The sequence below is a fragment of the Apteryx rowi genome, unplaced genomic scaffold (genome assembly GCF_003343035.1).
Source record: "Apteryx rowi isolate R43461 unplaced genomic scaffold, aptRow1 scaffold_15, whole genome shotgun sequence".
Classification (NCBI taxonomy): Eukaryota; Metazoa; Chordata; class Aves; order Apterygiformes; family Apterygidae; genus Apteryx; species Apteryx rowi.
The window spans coordinates 799,365-813,818 of NW_020447752.1; the positions used below are offsets into that span (position 1 = coordinate 799,365).

At 43.4% G+C, this 14,454-nt stretch overlaps 1 protein-coding gene across 8 annotated transcripts in view; it reads left to right on the forward strand.

Annotated features, from left to right (window-relative positions):
- KDM2B (lysine demethylase 2B) overlaps nucleotides 1-14,454 on the forward strand; it is a 120,674-nt gene that overhangs the window by 79,164 nt on the left and 27,056 nt on the right. For all 8 annotated transcript variants that reach the window (XM_026058838.1, XM_026058841.1, XM_026058840.1 and 5 more), the window contains one exon: nucleotides 1,040-1,126. In XM_026058838.1, coding sequence (XP_025914623.1) covers nucleotides 1,040-1,126 — 87 coding nt within the window. The remainder of the gene's footprint in view (nucleotides 1-1,039; nucleotides 1,127-14,454) is intronic.

Consider the following 14,454-nt stretch of genomic DNA (forward strand, 5'->3'; position numbering starts at 1 on the left):
TCAGCAGCTCAGCAGAATCCTTCTTCAGGCTTTTGACCTTTTTTTGTTGTTGTTGTTTGGATTCGTTTTCTTTTTTAGCTACCTGAACCCCAAATTAAGACCTCCGTAGGTAGGTTAGTAAGTACGTCAAGAATCACAGGAAACCAATGTGGAATATGCACAACTGAGTACGCTTGAAAGCCGTTCTTCCCCACCTCGGTGTTGAGTTACCCAGTAATGGCAGTGATTCACAGCGGTGGAAGCTGCACAAGCCAGTGCAACCCACTCATGAGATTTCTAGGACAGTGCATCAAAGCAAAAAGATTTGGCAGGGGCGGTGGTAGAAAAAAGCCAATCTTTTTCCTTAATACCACACTATTCTAGAGTCAGATCCTTTCTCAGTGAACGCTCAGGAGCCTGAAGGCCTCACCTCACATAAAGGGGGTGAGATTGCAGCTGCTCTGCTCTGCCCTGCCCTTCAGCGTGGAAGGAAGGCTGGTGGAGATGACAGTGTTCAGGAATTGCCACCTGCGTGAAGGTGAAAGGTTCAGGTGCACAGTTCCATATCTGGACTTGCCCAGATGTGGCCAGGCGTGTGAGGGTTGCTCTGCGCTGCACGGTGGATGCCCTGTGGTGGCAGAGCTCGGTGCTTCTAGGGTCTTTTGGAGACTTGGTTAGGAGAAAGGGTGGTGGTTGTGGTGATGGCGGTGGTCCTCATTCGAGTTTTAAAGGGAGAGGTAATAGTGGTGTTAGACTGACACCAGCAGAAAAACACCAGTCTTTTGGAYGCACCAGTTCTAAAGAAGTCTGCAGTATCTGGTGGGATTCGTGTTTGGTTGTGCTGTCAGTTTTGCAAGAACCTTCACTGTTTGGATCTTAAAGGCAGGTGCAAGAGTGTCAGTGTGACCTGGGAGGCTGGAAGCAAAGGTAACTTAATATAACTGCAGTCATGCTGCCCTGTAGCTTTGGTTGGGGTGGAGCAGGCTATTCTATAGATTTCTGCATTCTTCAGTTAGAAAAATGTATCTCTGGTTAATAAAACTGTTTTCATTTGCAACAGAACATTCTGAAGGAACATGCTGACGATGACCAAAATCTTGCCATTTCGGGTGTCCCTGTGGTCAGCTGGCCCAAGAAGACCACAAAGGTAATAAGACACAATTACTAATCACTGTTGTGCTAAGTCTTGATGTTTATTTAGCTATAATCTGACAAAGTGTTTTAGACGATACTTCAGCAGCTGCTAGCATTTTTAACATGACTTGTTATTTTTAATGGGTTTGTAATTAGGCGTTGAAGCAGAACATAAGAGTGCCTCAGTAGGGATAAATTGTTAGAGCTGCCATTTAAAAAATAATTTGTTTGGGCCTTATTTACCTGTATGAAACTTTGAAATGTGTTGTTCATTTACTAGTCCACGGTTAAATTTAAAAATGTTGATTTAACATTTTGCGTGAACATAAATGTTGTGTAAATTCTACAAACTGGTCACATCGTAAATACTCTCGTCTGGATGAGAGGAGGTTTTTCCTTTTACACTACGAGACCTGTATTCTCTGTCCAAGCGTGTCACTGTAACTTTGGAGGGTTGTTTTCTGGCCCTGTATCTTCATTTTGCTACCTATATATGGGAGTAGTTCTCTCTGCTTTGTAGGAGTACCATGAGGCTTGCTTCATTAATGCTTGTGAAGAATTTGAAGTAATTAGCTAAAGAATAATGTCAAAGGGCTGTATGTTATTTGTAACAGTGGTATGTTTACCAGACTGCAGTTATTCAGCATGCTGTAAAAGCAGCTCTGCTTGTTTAGAAGATGTCTCATCGCTTCTATTTTTACTGCTATTCTTCACTGAATTAGTTTTATAATACATAATTTCTCTAAAAATGCTGAAAGGGTCAGTCAACATCAATCAGGCTTCTATCTGAAAATCTGTTCCTCTTTGTAAATAACTTTCAAATCGTTAACTGAGTGAATTATTTCCCCTATTTTTGCTTAATTTGCTTGTGCACTCGGTGTGGCTTTGCATATCATCACTCGTAGCCATAAGAATACACTATTTTCAAATGGGAAATAAGAGACCATAAACTTGAGGAACTGCCAGGGAAGAGTGGGGCAAATGCTTCTTGGTTTCTTTTTGGTCTTTAGCTGATTGCATTGCAGATAGGTTTTACCTTGTTAAATACATATTTCTCTTTTTGATGGTAAGAAATCCGTAGGAATATGCATTGTGTTTAAAACATTTATTTGTTTAAAAACAACAGAGTAAAACCTTGACACCTGAATAGGTGTCAGATGCTCCACTCCACTGCTTGATAGCTGCTGTTCATTTACCAGTCAAGTGTACACTAGACATTGAGTAAGGAAAACCCCATGTGACCAGAGGAAAACTGGTGTGTGAAAATTAGAAAACAAAACTGAAAAACAGCTGAATTTTTTGTGCTCTATTTTTGAGCCTGAGGCTTGTGGTAGAAGTAAGGATTTGGTATTTTGAAGCTTTTATAAGCTTTAGTGTGTGTTAATGTTCTTGTTCGCTTTATTTTGGAATCCTTGATAAATGCTTCATTTTTATATGTTATTTCTGTGCATTGGCATCATCACTGTAATGTAGGATTTATATTTTTTGTGGTTTTAATCTTATCCCTCTTTGCAAAATTCATCTTGCTGGCTGCAAGGTTGGTTTTTTTGTTTGTTTGTTTTTTCCTAGTTTCTTGTGCTTATTTCCTTTAGCCTTTCTGAAAGCAAAACCTTCTAAAGGGCATCGTTCCCACTGCTAAGGTACAATAACAAACAAATATACACATCAGCTAGTAACAAATGCGAGGAAAACTCACAGAGTCAGACTTTACACTGAAGCCTGCAAATAATTTGTAGCAGAAGAAATACTTTCACCAGTCTCTTTACATTTATTTTCCTTAATCTGTAATTAACTTGTATGACATATTATGTTTTAGTTGAAACGTACACATGCAGACACGGCTGCGTGTTTCCAAAAAGGCGCTGCCTGTTTCTTGGACTCCCTTCGATTGGGGAGATGTTCGCACCCTCCCTGGTATCGCAGCTAYGTCGCAGCCTGGGTGCGGAGGCCGAAGAGCGAACAGGCTAGGAAAACTCGTCGTAGAGCTGCGTCTCGGAGCCCCAAATTATAATATGTTGGAAGGACTATATAGGGGAAGTTTGTGTAAAGACAAAGTTGTAAGCGGTTAAGCTTAGTTATTTCTCCTTGTTCCCTTTAAGTCCTGATAATGAAGTAGAAGATTTTAAACAGAAGAAAACCCTTAGGGAAGGGGAAACTCCCTTTGGAATTGGTTGGTAGGTGGAGGAGCGAGGAGGCTCCATGGCCAGAAGATTCCACGACTGTTGAGCAGGGCAGTCAAACCTACCAGGAATTTCGCTTTCTATAGGATTGCTCTTCTAGCCTATAGCGTATATGAGAAATGCCAAACATTTAACAATGCCTTTCCCGAGGTACCAGTGTTTAAAGGGAGTGGCAGATGTGATACAGCTATTGCGGGACTGGTGAGAAGACGTTATAGCTGGTATACAAGTTTCCAGGGAGAGGAGGATTGTCTGATTCCAAGCTTAAAGAAAAAAAAAAGAGAAGCGAACTGAAATTCAGGAGGAAAAGGCAGTAAGGCGAAAACGTGGCTCTTGCTTTCTCTCAAGAGAAGGCTCCAGAAGAGATTTAGAAAGACAAGAGCAGCAGATGGAGGAGGAAGAATAAAGCCAACACTAAATGCCAAAACATTTCAAAGGAAATGGAAATGACTCTAAAGAAAGGAGGGGAAGGGAGTAGAAATGGAGAGAAAGCAGGATGAGAAGAGAGGCAAGTACTGAAAAGAGATAGAGCAGAGAAAACGAGCAGAGGGAAAGAGCTCGTACTAAAGTAAAAGATCCCTGGGACAGGGACGGGGACTGACTTAAACTCTGTGAATAACCCAAGCTGTGGAAGGGCTTGCTTAGTTATATTGACTTGCTTTTGAAAGAATATGCCTTTAATAATCTGAATGACTTTAAAAGCAGCAAATAATACTCGCGTTTAAAATTGAGTTACAGGTTTTCTTATGCATTGGTAGTGTGAAGTGCCAACAGTGCATGTGGTTCAGTGCTGCAGAACAGTTGTTTGAAGAACGTGAAATTCTGGGATTTAGGAAGGAACAGGTACACTTACCCTAAATCACAGTTCATAGCGGATAAGGTAACAGATGGGCAGGAGTGGGGGAGTCCCATGCGTGTGCCGTGGCCCCACTGCGCTGCACTGCGCGTGGCTACCTTTTCTAAAGGCGTTTGGGGCTGTCAGTTTTATTACACCTCTCTCTCTCAACATGTACTCACTTTGAAAAGAAACAGAAGGATCAAAAATGTTCTTGTGAGGAGATAAAATAAATGGGTTAAATAGGTGACACTTGATGATTTCCCAGTTAATGTGCAAACTGGGAGGCAGGGGTCTGCGTTCTGCTGCCAGCTCCGCCGCAGCCTCCTTGTGTCGCAGGAGGCGAGTGGTGCCCTTCCTCTCCCCGAGCTTTCCCAYGTTAGAGGATGCTGCTGGTGCTTCCCACCCTGGGAGGCTGGGAGGTAAAATTAATGTTTATAAAGATCTGTGAGACCTTTGGCACAAAGTTTCATGGAAAGACATATGAACCATTATTATTTTACAGTAATAGGGAAATGGCATGTGATTCATAGTCACCTCTTCCAAATCACATTTACTCATCTTTATGTGGCTTTTTTGAGTCTTCTGTGATTTTTCTAATTTATCAATAATTGCCTAGCCCAATAATCGTACTCCAGGAGGCATCCTTTTTTGCAAATGCTCTTTCAGGAGAAACAAGAACCTGCTTTTTTTTCTTTTAGCTGTAGAGTGACACAGTCCATGTTCAAAAGAGGTCTCTGTCTGACAGTAATTTACGTAACAAACTGTTGAACTTTGCCGGAGATCCTCGGATATGTACAACAATCCTAATTTATTCCTCATCAAGGAATCAGGGTTGTGGGTCTGAGTAGATGTTTGAAACGTGCTTGTCCTGGTGCGTGACCGACAGTTTAGGTGCCGTCAGCCTAGCCAGCGCCTTTTCCCTAGCTGGCTGCCTAGCGTGGATGGGGCCGTGGCTACGTACGCTCCCGTGCTCATTGCTCTTTTGGGGGGTTGTGCAACGGTAAGCTGTCCTCATTTGGTGCCGAGYGTGTCTGTTGTCTTTTGTAATGGTGGTCTGCCATCAGAAAGGAAGAACGCCTCGGTGTTTGCTGCCCCGAGATTCAGTTTGTGGGAGACAAACGCAAGGGTGGTATCTGCTGTGGGAAGCGAGGTGCTTAGTTCCACCATATGCTTGTGGCTCTCGGGCGAAATCATCTCTTTTGTAAGTCAGACTGTTTTCCTTCTTGACAACCTGCTCAGTCGTGGTGTTGAACCTGCCCCCTTAACATTGGTGARGTTCCAGCCTGCATCACAGCTCCCCCTCAGTTTCACTTCGTCCTGCTTGTTGCTTCCCACCTTCTGGCCTCTGAGTGGAGTCTCTTAACTGGCCAAAGACAAGTGGGAAATAATTGTAAGCAACTAACTCCTTCCCCATCCCTGGGACATGAACTTCTGCTTGGTGTGAAAAGAGAGCAGAGCCTGGCCCAAGTCTGGGTTGCCAATGTGGTGACACAGATCTCTAATCACTGGTGCAGAAAGCTGGCTACCATCAAACCACATCTTGAAGCCCTCTCTCAGGGTTTGCTCAGCCCTACAGTGTCAAACTTCCCACTTGATCTGCAAAGGGATTTGGGGGTAACGTTTTGTTAAGGAACTCAGTGTATGGCCCAAGCAGAAAACATGCATTTTCCAAACCATTTCCTATTTCTGGAAGATGACAGTCAACTGTAGTAGCATGTAATTACACTCTGTGGCAATATCTTCTGTTTTTACTGTGATAAAGATCTTTAGTCATCGATGAAGAGGAGCTCAAAAGAACTATAATATGTTTGGACTCTCTTGTTCTGTGAGGAGTTAGAAATGCAGACTGTGAGCTATATTCTCATCCCTCTTACCTGGTATAAACCTAAAGTCACTGCGTTTGTAATGGTAGCATGTGTCCAAATATATATGAGTTTAACTGCGAACAAGATACAAAGCTGTAATTTTCAGCGTCTGGCTAACAATACTGGAATATGTGGCTGTTTTTCAGGCCTTCTGTTCATACACTTTTTTCATGTAATTTTTACCTGTTGATTTTAAGAGAAGATATTTGAAAAGTATCATAAGGAAATGATAATACCCTTATTTAAAGGAGTACTATTAATTAGTAGAGGCCACAAACTGAATTTTTAATTGGAAGAGAGTTTTGTTTAACAACAACCTTCCTTGCAGGGTTGGCAATGCAAATAATGTTCATAGCTATTTATCAGTGCCTGAGAACCAGGAAGAAAAAGTGATCATAAACAAAAGGCAGACATATCCTAGGCTGGGGATGTTTTTGGTTTTTGGAGGGATTTTTTGGAGGCTGGGTTGAAAGGGACATTCTGTGTTAAGGACTCCACTTTCCTGGTATCGTGGGCAACCATGGCATCCAATGCCATTCAATAGCAAGCTCCATCTTCCAGCAGTTTATTTTTTCCCCCCATTATTTTTACTAGAAATGTCTTGCAAAATCCTAGATATCCATGTTTCTGGAGGAAAAAATGAATTAATCTGCAAGAGGTATAACAAAAGGCTGGTTAATACGGTTGAGGAACTGTTGAGCTAGTCGTACTCCATCCGACCAGACAGTCCTTGTAGTGCGGTGTCCTGTTTCTGATGGTGGCCAGCCACAGCCGTGAGAAGAGCTGTGAAAGCGGACATACAGCGATCACACGTTTTGAGAGATTTGAAGGAGGTCTCCTGTGCACCTTCTCTATGCTGCCCATGACTCTTTCTATGTCCCAGTTACTGCTACTCAGTCATCGCTTTCTAGTTTGACTATAGGTAGTTTTGAGATGCGGGTGGATATGGGACTCCAGAAGCACGTACAGTATTCAAGATGCAATTTCTTGTTCAGCCTGGCACAACGAAGTTRAGGGGGCAGATGACTGTTGTCATCTCCGTAAGTACTTTAGGGAGTATAAACACCGGGAAAGGAGAAGAGTTACTTAAGCTAATGGACAATGTTGGCATGAGAACAAGGGGGTATAAACATGCCATAAACAAATTCCAGCTGGAAATAAGATTTCTGACCATTGTTCATAGTCTGAACTAAATAGCCTACAAAAAATAAACAGTATATATCTGTGATGAGAAGGGGTTGGATTCTTTAGAAATAATTTCTATTTTAAATAACGAAAGGCAGTGATATTGGTCACTCCCTCCAAATCCAGAGTCCACAGAGAGGTCCTTGGGCACATTCATGTGTCTGCTGCCATTTTCCAGCAAGGACACTTTTTCCCTCTTCTTGATAGTTAAAAATGCTGGAAGGGAGGAAGATCTACCAGTTTTTAATAACAGTGCTCCTTTAGGTATGGCTCTAATTTTATGAACATACATGCAACACTGTGCATTGGATCAAATTTAAGAAACAGTAAGTAAATGGACCAAGAATTAATGGACACAGCAAATTTGAATGCAGAAAATAGGAAAAAAATAGCATAAATTCAAGAAGTCAGATAAGCTTCAGTTTGAAAAACCTCAACTGTGTTTAGCCCCATGTGACTTTTCAGAAGTGTTCAGCTTTGCTTTGTATCCATTTCTCTTCAAATTCAGAGGAAGAGGTGCTAGGTGGACAGAGAACGTTCCTGAAAACTTTTTGATAAATACTTCCAGTTTTTACTTGCTTGCTTACTAAGAATTCCTACCGCAGCTATTGCTGGGCCAGCTCCACCCTTAGTAGCAAGAGCATTGAGGGACTAGTTACAGCAATTAGTGTTTTAACCCGAGTGGTGTCTGAAGCAGATCTGAGCACGTAGCAATGGCACAACATCAAACCAGCGTCAGGTTCAGAGCCTGCCCTGCGGCTCCCACCAGGAAAGCTGCATTCCTGGTGGGAGCAGTGGGAAACCCGTGCCAAATTCCCTGAGACGGACCAGCCCTTCGGGAGCCACTCAGGGCGCTTGCCTTGTGCTTCCCTTGAGAGAATATGAAAATATTAGAAAACAAATATTGTCCATTAAAAACAAGCATTTAAGGATTACAGTAAAAATTGAGTAGTTCTAGTGTAGAAAAAGAGCTGGAAAGGGGAAAAAAGGTCAGAAATACACCAAAGGAATTCTGTATGATTTCTTGTGCAATGCATTTTCCTAGTTGTGATTCAAATCAAATTCTACATCAGTCACTCCAAGTGCCACAGGAGTGCAAAGGAGATTTAAACTGTCACATTTTGTCCTTGCCAGACGCCAGTTTAAAGGTGTTTGAAGTGAGCTCACACAGCACTGCCTGAACTCTGCTCGGTGTCAACAACGCCTTTAAATGCTGATAGTCTGCAAGAACATTTGCATATACAAATATATGAGTATTGTGAATCCTTTTTGTTGATTAAAAAAAAAAAAGTACTGACTGTAAAGTTCATAATTTATTACCAATTGGACGTTTCTTAGTAGTTATCAGATACTAATGGTTATTCTTTGAGAAAATAACTGAGCACAAAAGAAAATTAAGATTAAAATCAACTTAAATTTGTTTTTCTCTTTACTGATTTCAGTTGTGATTGGAATCAGTGATTTAAATAATTTGGAATAATTCCTGTGCTTTAACCCTGTAGGACTAGTAGTTGCCGTGTGGCAGGAGAACACTCAGTTTATTCAGAAAGGCACCCGCGTTCCGACTCCTGGCAAACCCACGGAGAAACAAAACCGCATAGATGAGGTTTGGGGGAATTTTTAGGGGACTTCCCACAGTAGCTGTGCATGTATGAAACTAAGCACTTTCCCTGCTGACTACACTTACTTGGGAACAGGAGAARACCTGATGCACCGGCAGAACTGAAGACTTCTGTAGGTACGGTGCAAAGGAGGAAGAGCTGTGGGGGCCACGGGGAGCGTGTCGTCGGTCCGCTTCCCTGCAGCAGCGCTGGCAAGGAAGGCAGCTCCTTGCCTGCCTCGCTCATTTTTCTGAGCACCGCTTCAGTCTCGTAGAAACATTAGCGCTCAAGACAAATTCATTTGTGTGGTAGCTCCATGCAGGCCAGAGAAGTTTCAGGGTTTGGTGTATGTGTATCATATATAACGTTTCTGAAGAGCTTCACTGTACATTCCCTCAATATTCTTCTAAAAGCTTTGCCTGGTGACTTGACAGATTATTTCTCACCTCGAGAGGCTGTACTTGAAATATTGTGTCCCTTCAGGGAGTAATTATAAATAGCAAGGACTTGAATGAGCACCTTCTTAATCTTCCATCTTTGACTTAATATTTTCCCTTCTTATCAACTCTCAGCCACTTGCTTTGAAATTTGACCGATGTCTTTATGTGATTATACATCAAACAGGTAAATTAGAGCCATTTTGATTCTGAGTAGAAATTTGAATGGATTGGAAAAAATGAAGAGACATCTCTATTTTCAAAATGATATCCTCCAAGTATCATACTAGAAGATTTATGTATTCTTCCCCATTGTCATTCATCCGTCATATGCATGTGCAAGAATATTCAGTAACATGAATTTATCCCAACTAAGGCCTTGACTGACATTTTACAAGAGAGCTGCTTTCTCTTTATTTCATGGCAGTAGACGTGCTGATGAAAACTACTTTAGTCTTAAGACCTTTGTGTATGTGAAATGAGTTGATGGGTCTCAAATGTTATCATCAGGAACTTCACTACATTCATTGCTGAGTTGGCCAACAAAACAAAACAAGCTAAGGTTTGAATTTGACTAAGTATTTAAACATCCTTGTGGTGTCTCATCCTCCCCCCACACACACACATTAAAAACACTGAAGCTTTGAGTTACGTATCTGAGCATTTAATAGTTCTGTTTCTGGATCGAAGCACATTGGCAGAGCAATGTGGAAGGCGTTTGTCATTCCACAGTACGTGCTGCGTAATTATGGACATCAATCCTGCATACACTTTTCAGAACAAAATTGAATTGTATGTTCTGTCCCTGAGAAGATGGCTTCCTTTTAGTTCCATAGCACATTGAAATTAAACTCTGCTGAGAATATAAATGAGGTCTTGTTTCAACTTTATGACTTTCCTGCAGGCACTAGTAGACCAGATACAAGAAGCACAGAAGCACTTTCCTCTTTGAAAATTAGCAATCTGACAAAAGAAATGGAGAAGGTCCGATAAAAGCTAGGCAGCTTTGAGACTGTCTGGCGTGTTTTGTCTTGGTCCTGGATGTTTTCCTACAAATCCAGATCAGGTCTGTAGGTGACAGCTGAGCAGTCATGAGGAAAACTGTAGCTCAGAATCTCTTCCTTTTCTTACATTTCAGCGCACCATTTGGTTGCATCTAAATGTTTGGGTTTGGTCTCTAGACTTTGAATCTGTTGCTCAGACGCTGGACATGACTGGTTGTCTCACCAAGAACTTTTGGTGCTGTGTGTCAGCACACAGAGCCACTTGCAGGAAAGCAGGTTACATATTCTGGTTAATCCGCTCTTTAGCTAGCAGCCGCATCTATTTGCAGGTTCCTCCACAGCGTGGCAGTCATTTCTTATCTTCTTAGGAGCCCACTTCACTTGCTGTTGCATTTACTGGCAGAACATGGCTCTTGGAGACAAACTGTTTGTGCGGTGGGAATACTGAGGGGTATAAGGATTTGTGGAAGAAGGAAGCATGGCAGGATTTCGCTCGTTTTCCAGTGCACAGTCCCAGTCATCCCATGGCTCTTCATGTAGGGAGTAATTTCACAGATCTGGATCTAACAATTTGTTGAGTACGTTAGTCGCTCTCAGTCTCCACAGCCCTGATGCTGTGAAGATGGCAGACCTCATTTATTTATCAGCAGGTTCCCAAGATGCTCGTGTCTTGGGTGGTAGATGAACTTGATGTTTCAGTACTCTTTCTGTGGTCTTATTTATTTTATTTTTAAGAAGGTGGGATTTTATTTTTAAGACTTATGAGAGAGATCAAGTGAGTTRTCACCAGCACGTTCTGTCTGGGCTCTTGACCTTTTGGTTGGGTGCTGCTCCTCTGCTGTACTGTAATAGTCCAAGTTTGTCGGCCTTTAAGAGATCTAGTAATACAACCCTTGCCTTCTTTGCCTTTCATATGCTGGGTGCAGGTTAGGAGATGAGCACTAGGCATTACATGGAGGGAGTGATCAATGTATTATTTCGTCTTGAGTTACTTTATTTGATCTGCAATTAATCAATTAGACTGTTTATTAGAGAGATTACAAGGGAAAGTCAGTGCATCTGGTGATTACTCTTATGTCATAGTTCAGATTAAATAAATAGTAGGAAGAAGTAAGATCATGATATTAGATGGATATCTGAAGACATGTTAGACTGCCAGTATGTCACCGCCGTGTTTAGAGCATGACTGAAATATTGGCTAGAGCTCTTGAGAAGGGTGTTGTGAAATTTGCCTGGGCCCCAAGACTTAGGATCGTATTTTATACAAATAGATGCTTACGCCAAAACACTGATCCTTAGAAAGCGCTTGGGTAACTGTCTCATTCTCATACGGGACAAGAATCATTCACAAACGCCTCAGTTGGTTTCCTTTTCAAAAAGATACGTGTCACCATCTAGAAAGCAGCAGAAGCTCAGATCACAAGACCTTTTTTCAAGGACTTCTATACAAACCAGTTTGGAGTTGTTTTTTCCAATTGTCTCCATGTAAATGTTTTCTCTAATATCAGCTAAATACAGTATTCTATAAAGATGCATAAGTTTCAAGGGAAGGTTAAATCTAAGGTGTATTTGTACCATATTAAAAACTTAATTTCACCTCAAATTGAAAATCGTTTGGCAAAGAAACTCCAGCATCTACTGTGAAAACACTAATCCTGTTTAGCACTGAGCACTGATGTTGGCAGCTGAAATCAGTCGGCACTACAGAGGCTCAGGAGCCAAGTGCGTATCGTGCCGGGGTTGTAGTCGTCTTCCCCCCATCTTGGTTTTACTACTTAGGGCTATTTGCATGAGAATAAAATCTGGTTCTTTGGCACTCATCTGCTCCTGCTGTTTATTCCTTGCTCGAGTTTATTGTCTCCGTTTGTGACAACATAATTGGTTTCTGTGGAGAAGATTATGATATTGATGAGACTTATATATGACTTCAGGTGAGGTGCAATCAAAGCAACAATTCGGAGTCAACGGTATTGTCTGCTTTCATCCAGTTTTTGCTAAGACCTGCCTGGCAGCTTAATTAAGGATGTTATTTATTACTGAGTTACACCATGAAAAGCTCAAGTGTGGACACAGTTATGCCAATACAAGTATGATTAGGGGCAGTATTGCTTATTTTGCTTTCTGAACTGGTATAAACTGTAGCAGGCTAGTCAAATTTACACTGGAACTGTTCACACAAGGACCGTTCACTGTTTGGCATAGTTTAAAGTAGTGTTCTCCAGTGTTGACAAGCTGAAAGATTTGAGCTGGAAGAATGCTTGCTTAATAGCTCTTTCTGTGTATTAAATATTTCTTTGAATGGCTATCTGCTSTTGTAAAAGATGAGATATTTGAAGAGCAATTCTAATCAGAGAAGTTCATTTTATTGTAATGTTTTTCCCCACTAATTCCCGATTTGCTATTTTATATCACACCCTATCCATTTTTTCTTTAAATGCCAGCTCTGCAAAGTTCACCTAGCATCTGCAGATCAGCCGGAGATCATCTCCGCGTGTGCGTCTTCGCCAGTAACGCACCCTTCGTGATCAGAACGCATTTGTGGCATTTGCTCCTTTTGGAGGCAGCAGAGTAGCGCGCGCTCTCCCRTGGTGGCGGTGGCCGAGGAGCGAGGCTGGGTGGGGGACACGCGGGGGCGGTGGCCTGGCACGGTCCAGCTAGGCTAACGCAGAGATCAAGAGCGCTAACGTTTGTTGCGGACGAAAGGAGTAGGATGATCTGCATCATGATGTGAATGACGTTTTGTCGGGGGGTGACTGGTGGCTTGTCCTTGGGGGATGTCGCAGGTTAGTTCTTCTCCTATCTGGATCATGGAGCCGGAAGGCTGGAGGGGGAGGCCGAGCACAAGCCCAGTTACACTGAGCCAAGGCTGGAGTCTGCACAGAGGCTCATGGAGACCTGGGCTGCCCACAGGTGGCTGGGGACCAGGCATCCTCCTTCTGCCGCTGCTGGAGGCCACCTGCACGCTCGAGCAGACATTGCTGCGGTTGTGTCGGTTATCCTGCCTTCGTATCCAAGCTCTCCTTTGTAGGCCTGGAGTCAGAAGCGCATCCCCCCTCCTCTCCTCCAGAAGCGCTGGAGTCTCACGCTGCCTCGTGCTTCTGAAAGCCAAGGCCTTAGGCACATGCCTTTCGTGCCGCAGCTTTCATCTGCTCCTGGTTGCACGCTAACACAATGGGGGAAGAGAGAAACCTGAGGAGACAAGCCAAACGTGTCTGATTATATTTTGAAGATCCACGTAATGTGCTGCAAGTAAATGTGTTTCATTTCTGGCATTGCAGATGAGCAGAATTTGGGCGAATACCCTCACTTAGCCACAATTCGAGTTTGAGTTGGCGAGAGGATGGAAGTGCAAACAAAAAAACGGGTGTTTTAGGTATTCAGAGTAGGGAGGGGACATAATTACCTGGTTAAATTGGCTTTACCAGCAGTAGCTGTAAATATGTGTTTAGAGTATGAAATCTGACTGTATTTTGTTACTTAAATTTGAGAGGCTGGACTGGCAGCGGCGAGCAGGGCTTCGCAGAGGCTGTACGGGGTCGGGCAGTGTTGCACTACCGGCTCCGTGGGGCCACGCGGCGATTCGGGCCAGGGAACCGAGCGAAAACCCGTTTGTCAAAAATCCTGATGCAAAGGCCATTAGATCTCCTGCTTTATGGCTTCTTGGTAGCTCAGCGCATGCAAATATTTAATCTCCTGTTTAATTCTGCGTTGTAGGCGTAGGAGCCAGGGGCAAAATCCTAGTGACTTGAGTGGGATCGGGATTTCCCCTGAGAGCAGGCCCATGAACTTTGCTGGGAAATGTAAAGCTCAGTGCTCAGATTCAGCCCTCTGCGCCTTGACCYGCCGTCGACGCCTCTCGACGGCGAAGGCGGCGTCCGGGTTCGGGCGCTGTCCGTGCTGTGAGCTTTGCATCCCGAGCAGGTCCCCGATTAATGACACGTAACTGGAATGCTTGAGGGAGAGTATTTCACTGTAAACCCCCAACGGGGGGCCGAGAGCGGTTCCTCAGGGGCGAGCAGGCAGGTTCACCCCGGGCGCCCGGTGGGCGCAGCTCTGCTGCCGGTCGGGTTTTGCCCCGCGTCCTCCCAGTGCTGCCTCTGCCCAAAGTTTGCTCTGTGCCTCCCTCCGGGAGGGTCCCCCCGCCCGCTGGGTCGTGTCCTTGGCGCGGGGAGGGAGGCGGGCGGGTGTCTGCGTGTCTGTCTGTGTCTGTCTGTGTGTGTGTCTGTGTCTG